We start from the raw sequence: 22,611 nt of genomic DNA on the forward strand, positions 1-22,611 counted from the left end.
ATTAAACAACTGTGTCACCAAAATATTATTTGTGAACCATTTCTCATAAAATAATGTTTTATTCTTATATAATATATTTCTATTGTTCCAAATAAAGTATTTGTGAGGCGAGAAGTTATGCTTATAAATGAGGGACCAAGCAAGTAAAATGGGTTGATGAAAATTTGACATTTTTAGGGGGATCTTATCAATCTTATAATTGCAGACTAAAATAAATTTGAGGCCACCTAATTTGGAGAATATGTAATGGGGTATAAAGTTCCAAATTGATGTGGGGTTATTCAGAAATTGTTTAATCCAATTGACTTTGAACGTATTGTTAAGGGTTAATACATCCATTCGTGTCTCTTCCTCAACCTCCTCCGCTCACATCTCCTGTGGGCAGGACTAAGGCGAGAGGAGTCGAGGAGAGGAGAGGAGAGGAATCGAGCTGCGGAGTTTAAGCCCACATTCCCTGAGAAAAAATAGCAGACAGAATCCCAGTGTTCTCGATGGTAGCTGCAGCCCTGCATCTAACTCCAGATCAAGCATAGCAAATGCAAGAGTTGGGATTTGAAAGTGGAACATCTGGGTAATTGGATAAAGTCCTGCTTTGAAACTACACAACAAATGTCTTAAATATGTTTTATTGTAACTGCCATGTCACAAACAGAACTGTAGTACAAAAGTGTGTATAAACAATGCACACAAACCATTTCTGACATATATAAAGTGGTGTGCTGTTTAACAGCAGGAAAACAGTGCAGCGGCTAAGATGTAGATCTCAGAGCAGGCAGAGGCTTTGGTCCAACTCAACACAGTCTTCAGTAAGAAGGTGCTGCACCTTCAAACTATTTGGATAAACTGAAATTGTCCAATATTTTGCGCCAATCTTCAACAACTCTGAAATATGACCATTCGGATGATCCATAGCCTGTGTGCATCCTATCCATTCTGTGAGAGGTGGATAACACTGATGAGATGCATATAATGAGCCAACTGCTGAGTTTATTTCAGTCTCTCACAGTTGGCCTCTCAGCTTCAGGAGGCACTCTGACTGTGAATACAGCAGGGGCAGCAGTGTAGCGAGTCATGGATGAAGATATCACACTCCACACAGAACACACTGCAACATGCTGGACAGGTAAATATCTAGAGACACAGACAGAGCAGATAAAGATGGATAGAGGGACTGAAGTTAGAATAAATGAATGCAAGCACACAATTTTTACACTTAATATGAAGAAGAATATGAAGATTATTTTTAACCAACCGGCAAATTATAACTGCAGTTCTACATACTGTAGTTTGGGGACTTTAAAAAAAGAATAGTACAAATTGAAGCAGCAGAGGCCAAGAGAGGTCCAAAGACACTGGATCCTACAGTTCCTATATTGGAACTCAATAACATATCTTTATTTAACCTTCCCTGCCTAGTAAATGTCTAATAAACTCCACACCTCTATTTTGTAATGTAATGCAATGCAGGCCTCTTGTTGCTGGAAGATTACTGGTAATTGTGACAATAAATGTGATAAAGATCAGGGTGGCCGAGGCGTTAAGGCACAGACCTGTGAACAGCAACGTCCACGGTTCACATCCGCCCAGGGACCTGCATGTCGTTCTCCATCATTCTCCACTCACTTCCTGTCATCCCTCTACTGTCGCTATCATAAAATGCCAAAAAAGAGATCCTAACACTAGTTTGTAATCCTATGTGTGATTATTTTAAAATAAATGTGGATATACTGTATATTTTTTTATCAAACTAATTTCTATCTAGTATCTCAAATGATCCTACCACCCAGTACCCATTGGTAACTGAAGAAGTACATCCTGGGGTACATATACATTTGGTTGGGAATAACTGACACACCAGTACATTATCTGGGTTATTTTCTCAGACTTGACAAAGCTGCTTCAGAGTTACAGAAGGTATTTTACAACTGTTTTTTACAAGCTGAATAATACTTTCTGGGATGAGTAAACTGAACTTTTAAAAATTTGGGGACTGCCCCTTTAAATGTTCCATCATCTGAAAGGCCTCTATAAATCCAGACATACATTCAGCTGCTGTACTTACACTTTTATCTTTCAGCTCCCCTTGACAAGCTTGACAGAACCTGAAACCAAATCACAACAGGTTTAGATACACAGCGGCACAGTATATCTGAGTGGGACTGTATGAGTGTGTGAGTGCATCAGAGCCACCTGTCGCCTCGGAGGTCCTTCACAGGACTCTCTGTAAAAGCTTGGAGGGGGAAGAGGTGGTGGAAGGATCTGGCGAGATGGGGTGCCGACACCAGAGTCAAACCTTGGAGAGACAACACATCAGTCAAAGCTATGGTACTTCTATTAGTTTGAACATGCAGTACTTTTAAAACAGCAAAAAGAACTACAGTAGTTTATTTTAATCTCCCATCACACATACCACAGACTTTACACTCCACGGGAAGCTCTGTGTACTTGGCGTGGCACTGCGGACAGAAGTATCCTCCCAGAGACAGCCCGGCACCACTGCTGCAGTCCAGATGACTGGGAAACACACACAGCAGAGGATCAACAATGAAAATTCATTTTAGTACACAGTGGCTGCTCACAGTCCTGGCCACGAGGTTTAAATAAATAGCACTGTTTTCAACTTACGACTGGCTGAACGAAGGCTTGGCATCATGGTCAGTCAGAGAGGCGATGATGTGCTGAGGAAAACCTGAACAAACAAGTGAGTAGGAGACAAATATTCAGTAGATGCTTTTATAGTTATAAATAATCGTAATATTTTGATGAGGAGCAAGAATTAATGTATTTTATGGAAACAAAAAACATTTTATTGGTGCCTTCCTTGTCCAATAAGAAAATGGGGAGGGACTGTTCTTAGTGTTCTATGTGATCCCGTCCACTGCCCATTTCAACTACCCGTTGCCACTTATGAAAACAATTGGCATGCAAACACAGCTTTCAGCAGCTATGGAAGCAAGCTAACAAACTGGATCAACAGAGATAACGTTAACGTTAGATTCCACCCAACCTAGAAAGCCTCAGCACATCTCTCTGTGGTCCGTGTGCAGCTGGCTTAACAAGGCAGCGAGTATTTGAGACACAGTCAGTGAAGTGATTTTGACTGCTGCTGGCCAGTGGACGCAGTCGTGTTGAAGGTGACCCTCAAACTGCGACAATTTCAGCCACACCGGAGGAGCGGACGGGCCACGGCTCTAATGTTTTGAATTTGGGCTGCTGTTAGCCATTTTAAACGCTAGCCATCAGTGCTACATATTGCTCCTTTAAAGACGCAGTCCTACTGCAGGTCTGTGATGGCAACAGAATAGAAATAAAGCGTGACGCGTCAAAACATTCAGCGCCACAATATGCAACCAAGAGCTGAAACGCTAACAACGCTGTTTCCAGTTCTCCTTATACATCCATGGGTGCGTCTCTGCGGCTCTGTGCAAGCTCTGTGCAAGCTTTTCCACAGAAGTATAAAATAGGCATTAGTGTCAGGATCTCAGTTTTCCCATTCTTCCTTATGATGCCTCACCTTTGTCTTCTTAACAGCTCAGTTTTTCAGTTTGGCAGCTTATAAAAACTTAATTCAGCAGCTTTTAGGCATTTTTTTCTGTTGTTTGCTAGCAGACAACATTGACAAGGAGGCACCTTCACGCAATACAAAGTCAATAGAGAGCAATGAATTGCTTTCCCCTCCGGTGTAGGCAGGACTTTAATTGCGCTCTGTCTCTTATAACCAGTTCATAAGTGCTGTTACAGTTTCTGTGTTTGATAGCTCCGATGTGTTTTATGCTTCCAGGAGAGCTAATTCTTTACCAAAGATGGAGAAAGATGGAAAACAGCATCTGAATACTGACCCATACGTATTAAAGAGCATTCAGATGAGGAGCTGGCTGGAGGAGGTTTGACATGCAGCATCAGCAGCTCTTTGAAGTGACTCTCATCCAGGATAACGTGGTACGAGCCGCCCGTCTCCCTGGTCAAAACCGTACACACCCTGACCTCTGCTGACAGGCCGATTACAGACACCCTCACCTTCAGAGACTTCAGGGTCTGACAGAGGAGGAACACGGTTATATTGACGGTATTTGTATAAGATTCTTCTTAGAGCATGAGAGGGAGACTAGAAATGTTGGGGGAGAGAGACAGTCACATTTACATTAAGTTGAAATAAATGCCAGATATCCAGTCAGCTGTTCAGCTGACTGGATATCAACCAAGACTATGACCGTGCACCCCTTAGGGTTTAAGGTGTGACTTTACCTTAATCAGCTCAGAGATGTTGGCTGGGTCACATGTGGTGAGGCTGCTGAGGATTATCAGGATCTCCCGGCTCGTATGTCCAGGCATGTGCCTTCAAACAAAGACAGGCACCAGCTGAGTGACATTCAGTGATATTACAGAAACCAATCTAGAACATAAAGTCAGGTCAATTTGATGTATTTAGGGCCAAATCACAACAGAAGTTATCTCATGACACTTTTCATATAGAGCAGGTCTAGACCGTACTCTTTTCCAGAGACCCAACATTCCCCCATTTGGCACAACAACGGCAAGGAAAATTCCACTTTAAGAGGAAAAAACCTCGATCAGAACCAGGCTCTGGGTGGGCGGCCACACACGTTTAACCGTTAACCGACATTAAGCATTTTAACCGATTAATGCTATCGGTTAAAACGGTTAAAAGAAACATTTATAATTAATTAAAAAGCTGAGCGGCTCAGAGGAGCGGCTCGTCTCTTTAAGGAGAAAAGCTGGTCCACCTTAACAGTCCACCTTAAGAGGCTGAGCCGGAGTTGCAGGGTACAGGAAGTCGGCTCTGGTCTCTGGCTCGCTTGAGCGGAGCAGAGGAGTTGTAGTTTAGTAGCATTTATTCACCGACAAATAAACTGTACACACACTGCTACACCTACGATCACAGCTAGAACGCCACCAACAACTTCACAGTCACCGCCAACACACACACACGGACACTCGTTAAAGTTACGTCGCGCTGACAGACTGTATGTGTGTGGCGACGGCGGCGAGCAAGAAGCCTCCGGCAATGCTAGAGCTGCTAACGTAGAACAAACACACACACTGTTTATCGGACAATCGCTATCGTTAATCCGGGCAGACAGAGTGTCGTAACGCTGGGCAGACACACAGCTGACAACCTGCTAAACTAAACTAAATGTGCGGTGGAGACTTTTACTGGGAAAGTGGCTGCATGTCGGCGACACTACACGCAGCATCGTAGCTGCTGAGTTAACGCTCCCGGACGGTGAACTGGGTTCTCAGTTGTCTGTTGTGCTCATACACTGCAGCTGGCGCGAGACACAAATCTTGCCGGTTAACGGTTAATAATCGGTTAACGAGGGTCGGTCATTGGTTAAGAACATTTCACAAAATGAGCATCCCTACTTTGCGGAAGTCTTTTCGGCACCCGTGACATAGAAAACAGGCGTGACACACAGCTGGAATAATCCCAAACCGTAGCAAGACTTTACAAATGGAACTGTTCATTTCGTATCCATAAGTTGTAGTTATTTTCGATGATGAAATGCCCGATCAAACTTTCTGCCCTTCACCATTTGTGTCGCGCCTTGTAAGGCGCTGTTCTAACCGTATCCCTTAATGACATCTCACCTTGAGATTACTTGTGTTTTTATCGTTGAATGTAGGCTACATCCAATTCAACTGCTATAATCGTGACATAATGTTTAATGTTTGAAGTGCAAACAGCTGCTGACAGCAAATTATTATATCAATAACAACATCCTCTTGCATAATAATGTGATAGGGTAGCACATCCCAGATTTCAAAATCAAGGAGGACAAACATTTCAATTGTTTAATTGGCTCACATCACAATAAACGGAGCCTTCTTCAGAGCGTTAGCATTCTCTTGCAATCAGCACTAATTTGCTGTATTTTATGTTGTCATGTATATAGACAGGAGTGTGGGTGTGTATAATACTGTATATATCACTCAATCATATATAAATACTATATGTCACTCTTTATTTGTATAGTAATTTCCATACAAACATTTGTAGTGCTTCACATAATGTAAAACATTCAGCGCCACAATATGCAACCAAGAGCTGAAACGCTAACAACGCTGTTTCCAGTTCTCCTTATACATCCATGGGTGCGTCTCTGCGGCTCTGTGCAAGCTCTGTGCAAGCTTTTCCACAGAAGTATAAAATAGGCATTAGTGTCAGGATCTCAGTTTTCCCATTCTTCCTTATGATGCCTCACCTTTGTCTTCTTAACAGCTCAGTTTTTCAGTTTGGCAGCTTATAAAAACTTAATTCAGCAGCTTTTAGGCATTTTTTTCTGTTGTTTGCTAGCAGACAACATTGACAAGGAGGCACCTTCACGCAATACAAAGTCAATAGAGAGCAATGAATTGCTTTCCCCTCCGGTGTAGGCAGGACTTTAATTGCGCTCTGTCTCTTATAACCAGTTCATAAGTGCTGTTACAGTTTCTGTGTTTGATAGCTCCGATGTGTTTTATGCTTCCAGGAGAGCTAATTCTTTACCAAAGATGGAGAAAGATGGAAAACAGCATACAAACATTTGTAGTGCTTCAATTATGCCACATTTTGAATTGAATTAATAGTAATTATGTAAGTTGAACACTGTTATGTTCATCTGACAGAGATCATAAAATACAGCTGTATGACAGATGTTGCGGCTCTGCCCCACGTCATATTTAATTGACGTCATCAAAAAAGACGGATCCAAGGCAAAGGATGTCTCATTGTTAAATGCCTGTTGCCTTGACTCCTCTCTCCTCGCCTCCTCCGCTTGCATCTCCCATGGACTAAGATGCAAGGCGAGGAAGCGAGGAAAGGAATCGAGAATGTACTAACTGGGGAAATGAAAAAGACCCACAGAGATGCACAGCAACAACAATGATATAACAATAAAAAATAACAGAAATATGACTAATAATAGGACTGCAGAACCTACTTGAGGGTTTGTATGGCCAGGTTGAGAGAGTTGTATAGGGACGGCTCTCCTACACACACCGTGTCCTTTGCTTTCTTCAGAGCAACAATGTGCTTCTTTGGATTTCCTGGTAATGAATCAAAACAACACATCACAGTACATTAAAGCTGCACAGGGTAACTTGAGAGGCTGGAGGCTGTAGTTGACACAAGTGAAAAGTTTGAATAGATGAGCGACACAAAATGTTTCTCTGTTGCAATAACTACTGGTTTAAATTAGACATTTTAAAGGTCCCATATCATGCTCATTTTCAGGTTCATACTTGTATGTTGTGTTTCTACTAGAACATGTTTACATGCTGTAATGTAGAAAAAACACCTTTATTTTCCTCATACTGTCTGCCTGAATATACCTGAATTTACCCTCTGTCTGAAATGCTCCGTTTTAGTGCATTTCAACGGAATTGCAACGGAATTACAACAGAAATGCGTTGCCTGGCAACAGTTTGGGTCCATGTTTACTTCCTGTCAGCTGATGTCATTAACATACTCTGCAACCAGGAATAAACTGGGACACATTTAGAATGTTTACGTTTAAAACTGTGAAATGGTCTAAATATTGTATATTTGTGACATCACAAATGGACAGAAATCCTGACGACTTGTTTCAAATGCACAATTTCTGAATACGGGCTGTGTGTATTTCTCTGTATATTGAGCGCTTTGATACTTTCACAGTATTTATATATCACTTAAACCTGCTTTATAATATTAAAGACATGTAAATCTTACTTTTTACAATATGGGACCTTTAATACTGATAACATGCCCTTGTGGTTTAAAAAGATAAAGCAAAAACATTTTCCTTATTCTTTTCCCTATATTCCTTTAAGCATCACATTAGCAGTTTATGTGATCCTCACCTGCCAGGTCAGTCAGCTTCTCAGCTCTTTTATTCTTCGTGGTGATAATGCCCAGCTGCAAACACACAACACATGTTGTTAGGTCAGCCACTGTAATAGTATTTAAAACTTGTTTGCAGATATTGTATAATTATATAAGAAGAAGTTATTGTTTCTGATTGAGGATTGACAGCAGCAGTGCTGTGATGCTATAACAAATGTGCTCCAACATTTTTTGTGTTGCTAGTCTATAGTTTTCCTTCAATGACTCATTCATGGAGGAGGTATAGGACCATAAATGTTCCCAAATGCCTGACTTTACGGTCAAAGGTTTTAGAATGTAAATCTGCCGTTATCTACCCTGTTGAAGCATTTGCCACTTGGTAGCCATCATCTACTTTTACCCCATATGGAATACAATATTCAGGGAGTGGATACAATAACATAAGAACCTGTTAAACATAATTCAATCATAATACTGGAACAGATAATGATTATTTTTTGCTACAGATTCATCTATGGATCATTTAACAATTGTTCCAAAAAATGTCTAAAAACAAGGCAAAGCGAGCATGGCTCACGTACCCCCGCTCACTGCTTGACCCCTGCTGAAGTAGGGCAGACGGTTTTGCCCTTTTGGAAAACTCGACCACACTGTCAACCATCAGACCAAATTTGAAGTTCCTAAGTTAAATAGTTTTGGAGTTCTGCTCCGGAAAACTAAGTGTGACACGTGAACGGACGGACAGACAGACGGAAGGACAGACACGCGGAGCGCTATATACCCCCAACTACGTTGTCACGGGGGTATAATAATGACAAATTCACATCACAAGTTATGCGGCATGCCCCCTGGCCAAAAGGAGTTGCCAATGGAGCGATAGGGTTGAGAACCCTTCGGTTCCGCTGTACTTACAACATGATGGGGCAGACCTACACTCACTATTTGTATCTTCATACACTAATTGAACATTTTCTCCAATAAACTCACGTGAGCGTGCCGTGTTTAAACAAGAGCTGGAGGGATTGAAATGTTAAGTGTCAATACAGTTCAGTGTATAATACATGCACAGAACTCACGGTCGTATAAACGTACCTGACTGATGGGGTTTTGGTCAAAAAACTCATCGATAAAAACTTCCATCAGCTGAAGAGGAAAGGAGAAAAGAGATGATGCTTTACAGCTAATCATACCGCATGGCAGCTGCTGCACAATGTGATGGGTCTGCTACAGATGATTTACCTTTAGAGTAGAGGTGAGGCGGTTTGGTCTCAAGTCCTGGTCTTCCATACTTCTTGAACAGTCAATCACCACATGGAGATGACGCATCTAGAGCACATGACATCCTTTCACATCTTGAAGTTTGTGGTAATCACATATTCTAAACATCATATTTTATTTTCCTAATAGCAAAATACACTAATCCCAATATGGCACTTAATGTTATGCTAACGCTGAGTTTGTTCAAAGTGGTCCCTAGTACAATGTTCCAATACCAAAATCCTTCCTATGCACTGCAGTTCAAAAAGACCAGTTTAACCCTGAACAACTGAAGCTGTTAGCTCATTTGATTTAGGTATTCCAATCAGCAACCTTACATCGTATTGGTGCCTTGAAGTTGGGTTGTTTTTGCCGTATTCACAAGAAGAGTCTATGAAAGCTGCTCTGCCATTCATGACTTTTATTAACACTTACAGTATATTGTAAAACACAAGATAAAGAGTTCTATGCTTTCCATTTCTTTGTCTGATGATAGGATCTCAAATCAATCGAAACAATATATATATACCCACAATGTTGACCAAAAGTGTAATTATACTATTTTAGTATTTCTAAATATATAAAAGTAATGCGGTGTAGCATTTTGCCACCATGTTGACATGATATCATAGAGACCTAGGGGGGTTTAGAACCATGCTGATAAGTGAAGCACAATGTTGTGTAGGAAGGATGCAGAAGTCACTCACCATTCCAAGCCTCACTTGTCCATGGCTCTCTGTCACCCTATGAGGTCAACAAAGCAGCAGAGAGGTTTGTTGTAATAACAACAAATATACAGCAGCAAGGGGAAAACGTTCCACTGACAGTATAGTAGTAAAGACATTCCTTTGAAGGAAGCGCATGAGAGGAAAAATGCATTTCAAAAGTACAACTGAGATTATGTTATAGAGTTGATAACTCCAACAGAGGAAAATAAGTCCATTTACATCATAACAGAGAAGAAGTGTCTTAAGAAATAGAATGGAGTCTTAAGAATAACAAGTAATTATTAAATTAATCATTTTCATGTTTCTTTGTACTTGTCAGATAAACTGTACGCACATGCGCACACACGCACCTTTTCCTTTTGGACTGGAACAGGATCTCTTCCACTGTGGCTTTTAGTGAGCCAGATTCGTCCTCCTTCAGCACCTCCCTGTAGGAGAATACATATAGACCATAATGTTTCACCATAGAGAGCCGTGGACAGAGACATACTGTACATCCTATCCTGTTCACATTGCATAGAAATGACCAGGGCTCATTGGTTAGTAGCAGCTCTATTCATTACTATGCTGACAACACAGTTATTTACTCATCAGCGCCCTGTATTGACAAAGCTTTGTCTAATTTTAAGTCCGATTTTTTTTGGCTATTCAAAGGCCTTGATTAAACTTAAAGGTCCAATATCGTGCTCATTTTCAGGTTCCTACTTGTATTTTGTGTTTCTACTAGAACATGTTTACATGCTGTAATGTTAAAAACAACCTTTATTTTCCTCATACTGCCTGCCTGAATATACCTGTATTTACCCTCTGTCTGAAACGCTCCGTTTTAGTGCATTTTGACGGAATTGCAACAGAATTGCGTTTCTAGGCAACAGCTTGGGTCCATGTGTACTTCCTGTCAGCTGATGACATTCACATAGACTGCAACAGGAATAAACTGGGACACATTTAGAATGTTTACATTTAAATCTGTGTAAAGGGTCTAAATATTTGTGACATCACAAATGGGCAGAAATCCTGACAGCTTGTTTCAAATGCAGAGTTTCTGAATACGGGCTGTGTGTATTTCCCTGTGGATTGAGTGTTTCGATACTTTCACAGTATTTCAATAGGACTCAAGCTTGCTTTATAATGAAAAAAACATGAAAATCTCACTTTTTTATAATATGGGACCTTTAAGCTTTTACTAAATCCAGATAAGACTAATTGCATCCTCTTCTTTTTCCTCTTCAAGTTTCACAATCAGTACAATAACTGGAGCTCAAATTAAAAAGTCCCATGTTAAAAGTACCTGGGTATCTGGTTATATGAAAAAGTATCTCCTGAAACCTATGTTGAAGAGCTGGCTTAGAAGCTTTCAGTAAATTTAATTTTTTTTTTTTTTTTTAAATAAACAGTGCCTCACTTATAGCAGTAGGTTGCAGATTGTACAGGTAACATTTTAAGCAGTGCTCGACTATGCAGATGTAATTTACATGCATGCTGCTGCCCATACCCTTAAGCCCTTTCACGCAGTTCTCTTAAAGTTAAACCCATCATTGGATCCTCTATGAGAAGGTAGGGTGGCCATCACTTACCACTCGAAGGGAACAACACTGTCTCTTTTGTATTTACAAAGCCATCCTTAATAGGCTACCATTTTATCTATCATCGCTTTTAAGACTCAGAGATATGGGATACCATACTCGTTCACAAGAATGCATTAACTTGGATACCCCATATATGAATATGGAACTGGGAACTGCATTCTCCTTTTATGCTGCTCATAGGTGGAATAATCTTCAGGACTCCCTGAAGTTAGACACATTTTAACCCTAGAATATTTTAAGCTTCCATTGAATGATGTTTAATATAATGAATGCCCCTATTTTACTTAACGTGTCTGCTTTGTCCCTGTGGGATGTGCTTGTTTTACTCTTTTGTTTTTTTGTCTTGTGTTTGTGTTGTATTTATGTTTGTATAAGAATGTTGATTTTTGATTACCTTATGAATCTGCACTTAGGACACCATTGTGAAAATGAGCTTTGCTTTCATCTGGTTTCACCTGATTAAATAAAGGCTATCTATCTATCTATCTATCTATCTATCTATCTATCTATCTATAGGACAACACATATCTCAAATTGAATATATCCATAGTTTAACAGTCTTACCATGTCCTCTCATAGCCCCCTTCCCAGCGCTTGGCTCTCTCTGGTTCTTCATCCATTGTGTCTGCAAGACAGAAATCCAATTAACGCTAAAAGCTAAAGAAGTGGGAAAATGCAGCTTCACACAAGTCTACTGCACAGGGTGTCAAACAGGGTGTCAAACTCCAATCAGGGCCAGACAAGTGCAAAGAGTCAGTTGTGACTCTGATTTTAATAAAACATGACATCTAAAACTGGTTTGTGAAATATGTGTATGTTGAATATAGCCATAATCAGAAGACACTAATCCTAATATACAGTGTTACTACACGCTGGCAGTAAAATAAAGTGAACAAGTCTGGAGTTTGGCATGACCCGGCATGACCCTGCATGACCCTACATGACCCTGCATGACCCTACAGGACCCTACATGACCCTGCATGACCCGGCATGACCCTGCATGACCCTACATGACCCTGCATGACCCTACATGACCCTGCATGACCCTACAGGACCCTACATGACCCTGTGTCAAACACAGAACACAATATCAGAGATTCTAGCGTCACCAGAAACAATGTCGAATAACGTGTCAGATTAAGCCTAATGATTATCTGATCTTACAGTTGATCAATAGCATTATGTGCAGGTCGTTATTATAAAGCAGAATATTATACAGTTATCAGAAGACACTAATGACTCTTAAAAGACTGTGTTCCACAAAGCAGAGACTGATCGATGCAGTGCTGGGTTCCTAGTGAACTGAACAGTTTGACACCATGTGTCTAAACACACAACACGTTCAAGCTGTTAACGTGAACACGTTATGATGCGTCTCATCTAGTTCATAATACCACATGATGGTGTGTGATTCAACTCACCAGCTCACTGCGATGACGTTAGTTTAATAGAATCAGTTGTAACGTTACCTTTCTACCGCTCTTCCTGGAGACAATACCGGTTTAGAGCGACGCCAGATGGTGCAACGGAGTTTTCTTCCGGAAAGAAACATGCTCTCCAGAGAAAGCATCCGCTCATTCAGCTGTTACTGATCATATCATAGACATATATCATATGGTTATTGATTACACATCTACTACTAGCCTACCTCAACTATAATAACAGCTCAATTACCATGACTGACACTATTTTCATGAAGTTATTTTATTTGTTATTTCAAACAGAGTAACACGACGAGCTTATTAATAATTAACTTGTGTTTATTGAAAGCTTATACATGTTATACTGTTATATCTGCGGATATAACATTGTGATTGCACACCAAAGCACATCATCCGTTTAGAGAACAGTATTTCCGTGAATGGAAAATCTGCAGAATAACAACTGGGTGAGAGGATTTGTTCATTTTGCTTTTGAATAACATGGGAATGAGAAATGAAATTAATTATATTAAAAGACATTTGTTGGACAAATGATTTATGGTAACACCTTAAAGGGAACCGAGACATCAATCAATCATTTAGTTACACTTGGACTTTTCCTTTTACTATCCACCATAAGGCCTATAATAAGAACAGAAGTATATAAAAACTTACAAAAGAACAATTTAAAATGGTTTCTCAAGAGTATAATAAAGATTATTTACAAGGGAAGGGAGTGACTCAATGATCCATCCATCCATCCATCCATCCATCTTCAACCGCTTATCCGGGATCGGGTCGCGGGGGCAACAGCTCCAGCAGGGGACCCCAAACTTCCCTTTCCCGGGCCACATTAACCAGCTCTGACTGGGGGATCCCGAGGCGTTCCCAGGCCAGAGTAGAGATATAATCTCTCCACCTAGTCCTGGGTCTTCCCCGTGGTCTCCTCCCAGCTGGTCGTGCCTGGAACACCTCCCAAGGGAGGCGCCCAGGAGGCATCCGTGCTAGATGCCCGAACCACCTCAACTGGCTCCTTTCGACGCAAAGGAGCAAGGACTCTACTCCGAGTCCCTCACGGATGACTGAGCTTCTTACCCTATCTCTAAGGGAGACGCCAGCCACCCTCCTGAGGAAACCCATTTCGGCCGCTTGCACCCGCGACCTCGTTCTTTCGGTCATGACCCAACCCTCATGACCATAGGTGAGAGTAGGAACGAAGATTGAACGGTAGATCGAGAGCTTTGCCTTCCAGCTCAGCTCTCTTTTCGTCACAACGGTGACTCAATGATGCCAACCAAATTCATATATCTCATCTTAGCTGTGCCTTCATTGTACATTAAACTGTCAAACATGCTTTTAAAAAGGCTTTAAAAGAAGCACAATAACTGCTACATAAAAATCACAAACAAAAACATCTCATATACATTCTCTGACTTTCTATCTTCAGGAGATACAATAAAATACATTTTATACACCTAAATAGCTCATACTTCATGAAACTCAGAGATTGAATAATTGATCAAAGACAATGGTAAAAAACAACAAAAAAAATCACTTCCTTCACCGGGAAAAAAAAAAATCACAGTTGATTGGCTTGATAGAGATGTAAAGGCAAAAGGTTTTCACTATAGTAATCCCATATATGTTTGTGATAAACTCAAACACAGTGGGGTCATGAGGGGGTCAGAGGTGGAGGTTCATGGCCGGCGGTCGTATTCGCTGATCTTGCTTTTGATGTGTGACAGTTTGGACCTGAGATATTTACTCCTCTTCTTCTTAATCTGGTAGTCTGGGGACTGCAAATTATAGAAAATAATTCAAACAATTAGATTTTATTCACAAAACCTCTTCTCTGTTTTCAGAGGACTGTATTTCACTGTAAAGAACAACACTGCTGGAAATCACTGCATATGCCTTACCTTCTTGAGATTCTTCAGTCTGGTGTATTTGTCCATGACATCCTGAGATTAGAAAGATACTAGTCAATGACTACTCAGAAGCACCTTCCCAGACTCACACACACATTTGATTCATGCTAAGGTATCTTAGCCTTTTACCCCAGTTTTTAGTCCAAACATTTTAATTACCCCCACAATCACAGATGTTTGGATTTAGCAATGGCATACTTTTCCTTTACTGTTATTGTATTTCTAGTAACATTAGGGGAAACCTGAATTCAATAAGTATAAATGACAATGCATATCAGTCATATAAATCTCCTGTGACACCTTCTGCCTATTAAAACCGTTCTCATTCCCAGGGCATCATCAAATACTGCATATCAATACACAAGGCAACCTTAAGCATTGGTATGAGATGCACCAGGCTTTCCATTACCTATAATGTAAACCCATCGGCGTCCATATTAAACGTTCAGGGAAAGTGAGTGTCATAGTTTAAAGAGCGAAAGAGACACACAGGGCAGATGGAAGGGGAGGTGGATGGGTCCAACAAACACAAGACATCATCCAGGAGGCCGCTGTTTGCGTCCCGTGCGTTAAATTTCACTTTCATATTACAATCAGCTGTTCGTTCATGTCCCGTGTTCACAACGATCAGTGTCTTTTTCACTGTAATACGTAGTAGTTTTAAAGGGACTGTTTGTAAGAATCAGAAATTGCTTGTTAACAGCGACACCTGAGTGTGTGAGTGAGGGCAAGCAGGCAGGCAGAGGAGCAGAGTACAGCAGAGGCCCTGGAGACCAAAGCTACGGTCTCCCCCGCGTCCTCCGACCGCGGCCAACACTGTTTAACAGACGGGCTTCACTAGATACAACCAAGAGGTTTTGGTGCTGGAGTCTTGTCTGAACAGCGTAGCCACACGCGAGCGCACATGGGACACCGACCCTCAATGATTTATACGTGTAAGAAGTTACAAACAGTCCCTTTAAGTACAACCATGTTGTTTTTTTCCTAAATCTAACTATAGTGGATTTGTAGGCTGCACCTACGCAGTGTTTTTGTTTAACTCAACATTAAAGCTCGTGTTTACTGCAACCAAAAAGTGACGCCGAGGGGTCTGACAAAGCGTCAGTAGCCTTTATGTCGAACTGGGATGAGAACGCATTGGTGTGGACTGTTCATCCTCACTTCAAAGAGCCAAAACTCAGTGGCTCTGCCACACTCACCAGGAACTGTGGACTGCCCTCAGGGTGTCGATACAGAGCTCTGTCCAGGTCAGCCAGGTCCTGGTTTATGCTGTCAAGCTCAGCCTGCATGGTCTTGTACTCCTGGTGTTCCCGGTCAAATTCCCGTTTGTAGCTCAGACGCTCTTGCTCATCCACAATGGAAGGAAACAAACTGCAGATGAGAACAGAATGAAATTTGGTCAATTCATTATGTGGTAACTAGCCATTACTAGTAATACCCTCTATTAGATACAGTGGGGTAGTGCACATACAAGATGGATGTATGGTGAAGAAATGCACACCAATCCCAGTCAAAAACAGTGTCATTCATCATAACAAAAAAGAAGCTTAATGCAGCTTTTCCTTAATCATAATTGGTGATCAGACCCCTCCATATCCACTCACACATAGAAGTCCTCTCCCTCTAGGTCATCTCCAGACTCCACAGTGTCATAGTTATTCAGTCTGGGCTTCAGGCCTCCCACAGAACTGCTGATCTCTGAGTCTCTGCAAATAAAATGATTGATTTATACATTTTTGCAGCCGCCTTGTCGGGTACCTTTTATTTCAAAATCATCACTGCCATTACACGTTGCATCATTGCATATATTTTTTATAGCAGTGTGAAGGAAGTGAGAGAGCAGTGTTAGTGAGAACAAAGCAGCGAACCAGAGAAATGAAACGTTATTGTTTTTTATTCTTTCCCGGCGGTTACGTTCTAAAGCACAAATAAACACACAACTAAATCCGCACAATACTGCAGGAAGGAACCAAGTTGCTGGATTTTGAATGAATGCAGCCGAAGTCTGTGTGTGTGGATCAGCGATGCTCTCGGTCAAACTACGGACACACACGGATCACAGCAGCACTTGCGCACAGCAGATGAGAGGCGAAGGAGCAGGGAGGTCAGTGAAATACAGCTGTTTTGTATCTGACAGAGCTTAAGGACTTGTGCCTCGGTATCAGAAGCCGTGGGGCGTGACAAAGCAGCGATATTTGACCACCTGAACACACCTGCGCATCCTGCACGCTGTTATTGGTTGGGGGTTACACCCCCACGTGGGGCCGAAAGACTGTTTGCTGACGCCCAGAGTCCCGAACACAGTAAAATAAGAAGAAAAGATAAACTACAGGCAGAGGGCTGCAGGGTCTCTGCAGAAACAGACACCACCACACATTTTAGTGGAGCATAAGTGATGATTGAGAGGGATTATTTTAGTATCTGTCCATACATTGTTTTTTTAGGAAATTCTTGCATATTATACCTTTAAATAGTTGTTAGAGCCTCATTGAGCCGGGCAATTAACAACCAAGCGGCACAGTGAGGAGAGGAAAGTTTCTGAAAACTCCAATGTGGACTGCTTTACTCTTTCCATACTTGGCATGGGACACTCCACTAGGTCTTAAACGATTCCTCCGTACAACTATAGGCTATACAGCACACTGTGTTTCGTACGGAGGACTATTAACGACGGGTTCACATAGGCCGCAAAGCGCCGGGTTATGTTAATCGTTGCACGTACCGAAGCCTGGCTGTTCACACCAAGCCCCCAGGAAGAGCGCCGGGCATTGAAGCAAATTTTCGTAGTGGCCAAACGGCGGTACTATAGCGTCTGTGTAAAGTCACGTGATGCCATTAAGCCCAAAAATACTTTTTCCCATAGACTTACATTGGGAAAGAGACATCTGTAAATCAGCTGATCATTTTTTTAGGTAAATCAATATCCAAGTATGAACCCTCTAATAGTCCTTATTTAAATCATGAGGTCTTAAAAGTTGTAAAATGCACTAATAGCCAAATTCAGAGTTATTTCCCTTCCTCCATTCACGTGAATGAGCCCCAGTCCGTGGCTGGACCGAGGGCTGGGAGGCGGAGTCAAAGGACTTTTGCGCCTGCTCTATGGGCCCAATGGATGCGGAAGATCGGTACTTTATCACTCTGCAGTCAAGCCATTTGGCTTCATGCACCACTGAGCAACTCTCTGGCAACTAACTGGCACCCTTCAATGCTGTATCCAGTTCTCTTTATAGACGGGTTTCTTTCAGAAAACATTTACTGGGTGCGTGCGCATTCAGGCCAAAAGTGCTTTTGGCAGCGTAGATTTTGCATTGTTGACTATACTAGACCCCTGCAGAGTCCGACCACCAGATACCATTATCATATGACGTACTAGTATGAGATTTGATTATTATTATCACATGTTATGGACGTTATATCAGACATACTGTTAAGTGTGACTTGACTTGGGGGGGACCAGGGTCTGTTTGGTTGACACTCCAGTCAGAGTTCAAATTACGTGAGCCCCTCTTGACCGCCGCCAGACACTTTTTCCTTCGCGATTCCTCTACAGGTACAATGTTAATATAAACTGGAGACTTGGATTTTGGTCTTGTTATTAGTACAACCAGTCCCACAGCAGCTCTTTGTATGTCGGGCAGGTGGACATTAACATTAGATCCTTGACGGCTCCCTAATAAATAGTGTGTTGCTGGTTGCTAGGTACCGTTAGCGGTTAGCCCTCAATCGGAAGCGTAACGCCAAAAGACAATACAGTATTGCAGAAATGTCCGATTCAAATTCAAACGAACGTTGGCTAAAGTTAACTTCCACGGCCGCTTGTTGTTGTGACCGTGGGAGAGGAGGAGTGGCTGCCCCGGTAGACTACCAGACGTCTTCCCTTCAAAATGTAACGTTACGGCGTACCGGAGTGAGCTTTCCCCGCCGTAACAAAACAAAAACTGTGTACAGTGTGTCTATTGTAAAACCCAACTAGCCTACCACAGTAGCACAATGACAATGCTTCTGCATCTCAGCAGAAGGCATCCAGTATACGCATACGTCAGCCACCGTGACGGGAGACTTTGGCCAATCACAGCTCTTTTCAGAGAGAGCGTTTCTATTGGCTGTGGTCCGGCTGGTGGGCGGTGCTTGGTATTTCTTCAACTGACCTCAACCAAGCCCCCATGAAGCCCCCCCCATTGTTTTTGCTATTGATCAATAGGCATTATTCCTTCACATCAGTTCAGGTTAGCCTACTTTAGACAAGCTTCAGATCATTGCCATCAGACTGAGCTAACAAAGACCGTAAACTCATCAGACTCATTTCAAGCTGAGAGAAAATGGCAGGCCCTTGCAAAGTGTGCTGTATGATGCATAGCTTACCCTGGCAGGTAAAGAGGCTTGTGGTGGTCCAGCTTGTCCAGATAGTCTCTGGACCCCCTCACTTTGGGATTAGAGTCATTCACCAGAAATTCTGGGTTACCAGACACATTGGTGACCTGAAGCAAGAGACACGGTCAAACATTTTTTTGTTTAAGAATTCATAGGAGTTTGACAGTAAACATGTTACTGTAGATATGAGTTTGACAGTAAACATGTTACTGTAGATATGAGTTTGAAGCTCAGTTTTGGTCAAATTTTGTGTGGAATAATAAAAGCCCTAAAATAATCTTAAATAAAAAAAATGTGTGGAATGAATTAAAACTTAAAAAAGGGACACTACCAATTTCACAAATGAATAGTAGCGATGGGGGTAGTCATCAGGCTGTGAAAACAGTGGTATCTGTCTTCTGTAGCTCTGGAGGAGCTTTGTCAAGTCTCAGAATATAACCCTGAAGACAACACATTTATAACAGACAGCCTGTGTTAGACTACAAACTGGGGCATGCAAGGGGGTTGAGCAGGTATGGAGATGCTAATGAAAAGGGTCTAACTATCTAGTTGCGTTATGGGATGTTTATCCATTGTTTTTGGATCCAGTGTTTTTGGAGCTTGAGCCATACTAAAGATAAATGTCAGCATGCCTTGGGCTTCAGCTGCTTGAATTTTTCGCTACTCTTATTTTCAACTACCTCTCACAAGTCCCTCAACTTTATGAAAGTGCAATACTAAATCACTAGAGTACCATTCTATCGGTCATGTGATAAATAACTATGTTATACCACTTTAAAGACTTTACACTGTGTCTTGTAAAGATAATCATGTTAAGTAAACATTTTTACTGTTCTTACATACATTTTTACCGTATGTACCTCATTAGAGCAAAAAAGGAAAAATCTGCAGTTGCAGATGACTTTTAATACATTACTAGCTATTAATAATAATAAACTTTATCATAATATATCAGATAAGACGTATATTTTATGGACTTCAGTGGCATGTATTCTTCAATTTTACTATAGATTTTTTATTATCTATTTTTTCTCATTTGTTATATACTAAATAGGGCTGCCAAAGTTAACGCGATAATAACGCCATCATTAGTTTTAACGCCACTAATTTCTTTAACGCATTAACGCAAATTGCGATTTTTAGGTTGTAGCGGGCTCAGTTTTAAAGCTAGAGTGAAGATGCTGGCATCATATCAAACTAAAAAAACAAAAGAATCCATCGGTACCAATCATGTCTTACCTCTTTGTCACAAAAGAGGCTAAATAACGCTCCAAACTTGTGCAAAATGTTGGCAAGGCAAAGCTTGCATGACCATTTTCAAAGGGGTCTCTTGACTTCTGACCTCCAGATATGTGAATGTAAATGGGTTCTATAGGTAGCCACGAGTCTCCCCTTTACAGACATGCCCACTTTATGATAATCACATGCAGTTTGGTGCAAGTCATAGTCAAGTCAGCACACTGACACACTGACAGCTGTTGTTGCCTGTTGGGTTGCAGTTTACCATGTTATGATTGGAGCATATTTTTATGCTAAATGCAGTACCTGTGAGGGTTTCTGGACAATATCTGTCATTGTTTTGTGTTGTTAATTGATTTCCAATAATAAATATATTCATACATTTCCATAAAGCAGCATATTTGCCCACTCCCATGTTGATAAGAGTACTTGACAAATCTTCCTTTAAGGTAAATTTTGAACAGATAAAAATGGTGTGATTAATTTGTGATTAATCGCTATTAAGTACGAACAATCATGCGATTAATCGCAATTAAATATTCTAAGCGATTGACAGCCCTAATTCTAAAGTATACAGTAATAACAACACATCAGTCCTAGATTAAGAAACTCTTTTATGGGATTTTTTTATTTGCTTGATTTCAGCCATTGTATTACAAAGATACCCATTTTTAAAATCCATTTTCTCTTACAAAATGTTGCCGTCCTGAGGTTTCAGTACGCTTTTCCTGAGGCTCCTAGCTTATGCTACGCTAACCTGTTCTCTCCATATGATAAACACTCTGGTTGTATGCACCATTCACCAGGACCAACCGGTTCCTCTACTTCTCCATGCATGCCTGAGTACCACCGATACCATGACTTCCATCAACAGGAAGCCTGAGACAATGTCTCTCAGCCATTACAACTGCTGAAATGTCAGGTGTGAATGTAATGCTGGGAAAATCCACACACCTGGAATGAAAACTATGCTGCTATGGAGGTAGTTTTCAGGTTAACACTTTCATTTGTGCCTTTGTCTTCGGAACACAAACCATGATTATGTCACTACTGGAAATGTAAGAACACTTAAATTTGTATTATAGTTCTTTTGTACATCCACTCATTAGGATTAGGATTAGGAAAATGTAGTTTCAATGTTGTACCTTCTAATAGTTGTTGGATAAGTTTTTATTTTTAGAACACATCCTCCTGACAACACGGCACATCATGCTACAAGAGTGGCTTAACAGACCACACCCAGAAACTGCAAATGATACCATCCTTCCCTGCCCCACGTCTCGCCTGACACACACACACATACACACGCGCACACACGCACTTACACACTCTTACTCTTTTCCGCCCTCTCCATATCAGGTTTGTGGGCGATTCATAACGTCACTGCATCAGTGTTTTTGCGCCGTGCCTCATAAGATGTATGAACATAAAAACAATGCGGAGCCATCTGGATGAGCCACTGCACGGCATGGGGGAGGGGGGTTGAGAACGAGAGGGTAATGTAATTTATCAATACAATGTTTATGTCCTTTTTGTAAAATAATTAGTGAACTGTTCATCATAGCTTTTTTTTAAATTTGTGAAAAAATAAAATGAATGAAACATTATCTAAAAGTTTTCTGAATCTGCTCTTTTGATTTATATAATATGATTTTACATGGCAAACATTTCCAAAAGAAAGGCTGTGATATGTCTAAATAATAATATAATTATTTAACTTTAGGCATTATCTAGCCCATAGTAGCCTAATAATAATAATAATAATGGTCCAAAATGGGGTGAAATTGCATAGTTTTAAGTGAAAAACCTTCAAATTTTTTGACTCTTGTTTTGAGTTGTTTGGTGGATTGGATGATTGAACTCTCTATCAGTAACAAGGAACAAACAAGACAATTGACTATTTTACACTTTAATTCATTTAAAACACTGTCAGGAGCCTCAGTAGCGGTGGAAGATCCATACGCAGCCACAACAGCCTGGCACCTCCTCCTCATGCTGGTCACCAACCTGGTCACACGTTGCTGTGGGATGGCGTTCCATTTCTCAACCAGGATTCGTTGCAGGTCAGCCAGCGTGGTTGTGGTTCTGTCAATGATGTCACTGGCAAAACAAGGCTTGTCATTATTCTGGTTGAGGAATGGAACGCCATCCCACAGCAACGTGTGACCAGGTTGGTGACCAGCATGAGGAGGTGCCAGGCTGTTGTGGCTGCGTATGGATCTTCCACCCGCTACTTAGCAACCTTCTTGAATG

At 41.2% G+C, this 22,611-nt stretch overlaps 2 protein-coding genes across 3 annotated transcripts in view; both read right to left on the minus strand.

Moving 5' to 3' along the window:
- Positions 1–610: 610 nt before the first annotated feature.
- Positions 611–12,978, minus strand: gtf2h2 (general transcription factor IIH, polypeptide 2). 2 transcript variants are annotated; one of them, XM_074637106.1, is made up of 15 exons: positions 12,869–12,978; positions 11,964–12,024; positions 10,161–10,238; positions 9,790–9,826; positions 9,065–9,151; positions 8,918–8,968; positions 7,843–7,897; positions 6,942–7,047; positions 4,246–4,336; positions 3,840–4,035; positions 2,626–2,689; positions 2,411–2,514; positions 2,191–2,293; positions 2,063–2,102; positions 611–1,131 (listed from the first exon to the last, which is right to left on the minus strand). In XM_074637106.1, the coding sequence occupies exons 2-15, from the start codon at positions 12,017–12,019 to the stop codon at positions 1,021–1,023; spliced, it is 1,179 nt and encodes a 392-aa protein (XP_074493207.1). In that variant the 5' UTR covers positions 12,020–12,024; positions 12,869–12,978; the 3' UTR covers positions 611–1,020. The 2 variants fall into 2 exon arrangements, with proteins under 2 accessions (XP_074493207.1, XP_074493206.1); XM_074637105.1 differs by having other exon boundaries at positions 12,821–12,953.
- Positions 12,979–13,087: 109 nt separating this feature from the next.
- marveld2b (MARVEL domain containing 2b) overlaps positions 13,088–22,611 on the minus strand; it is a 30,363-nt gene continuing 20,839 nt past the window's right edge. Inside the window, exons 11-15 of the mRNA XM_074637172.1 lie at positions 19,111–19,226; positions 16,353–16,454; positions 15,948–16,119; positions 14,740–14,781; positions 13,088–14,616 (exon numbers count right to left, since the gene is read on the minus strand). Coding sequence (XP_074493273.1) covers positions 14,518–14,616; positions 14,740–14,781; positions 15,948–16,119; positions 16,353–16,454; positions 19,111–19,226 — 531 coding nt within the window. The 3' untranslated portion in view covers positions 13,088–14,517. The remainder of the gene's footprint in view (positions 14,617–14,739; positions 14,782–15,947; positions 16,120–16,352; positions 16,455–19,110; positions 19,227–22,611) is intronic.

Source organism: Sebastes fasciatus, chromosome 6 (assembly GCF_043250625.1).
Source record: "Sebastes fasciatus isolate fSebFas1 chromosome 6, fSebFas1.pri, whole genome shotgun sequence".
Classification (NCBI taxonomy): domain Eukaryota; kingdom Metazoa; phylum Chordata; class Actinopteri; order Perciformes; family Sebastidae; genus Sebastes; species Sebastes fasciatus.

What these genes read in the sequence shown, in the direction of transcription:
- gtf2h2 (XM_074637106.1), bottom strand. Translation starts at nt 12,019, where the DNA reads ATGGATGAAGAACCAGAGAGAGCCAAGCGCTGGGAAGGGGGCTATGAG. An exon ending in GGGGGCTATGAGAGGACATG is followed by an intron (nt 10,239 to 11,963) that starts GTAAGACTGTTA and finishes ATTCTCCTACAG; the next exon opens with GGAGGTGCTGAAGGAGGACG. An exon ending in AAGCCTTCGTTCAGCCAGTC is followed by an intron (nt 2,515 to 2,625) that starts GTAAGTTGAAAA and finishes TGTGTTTCCCAG; the next exon opens with TCATCTGGACTGCAGCAGTG.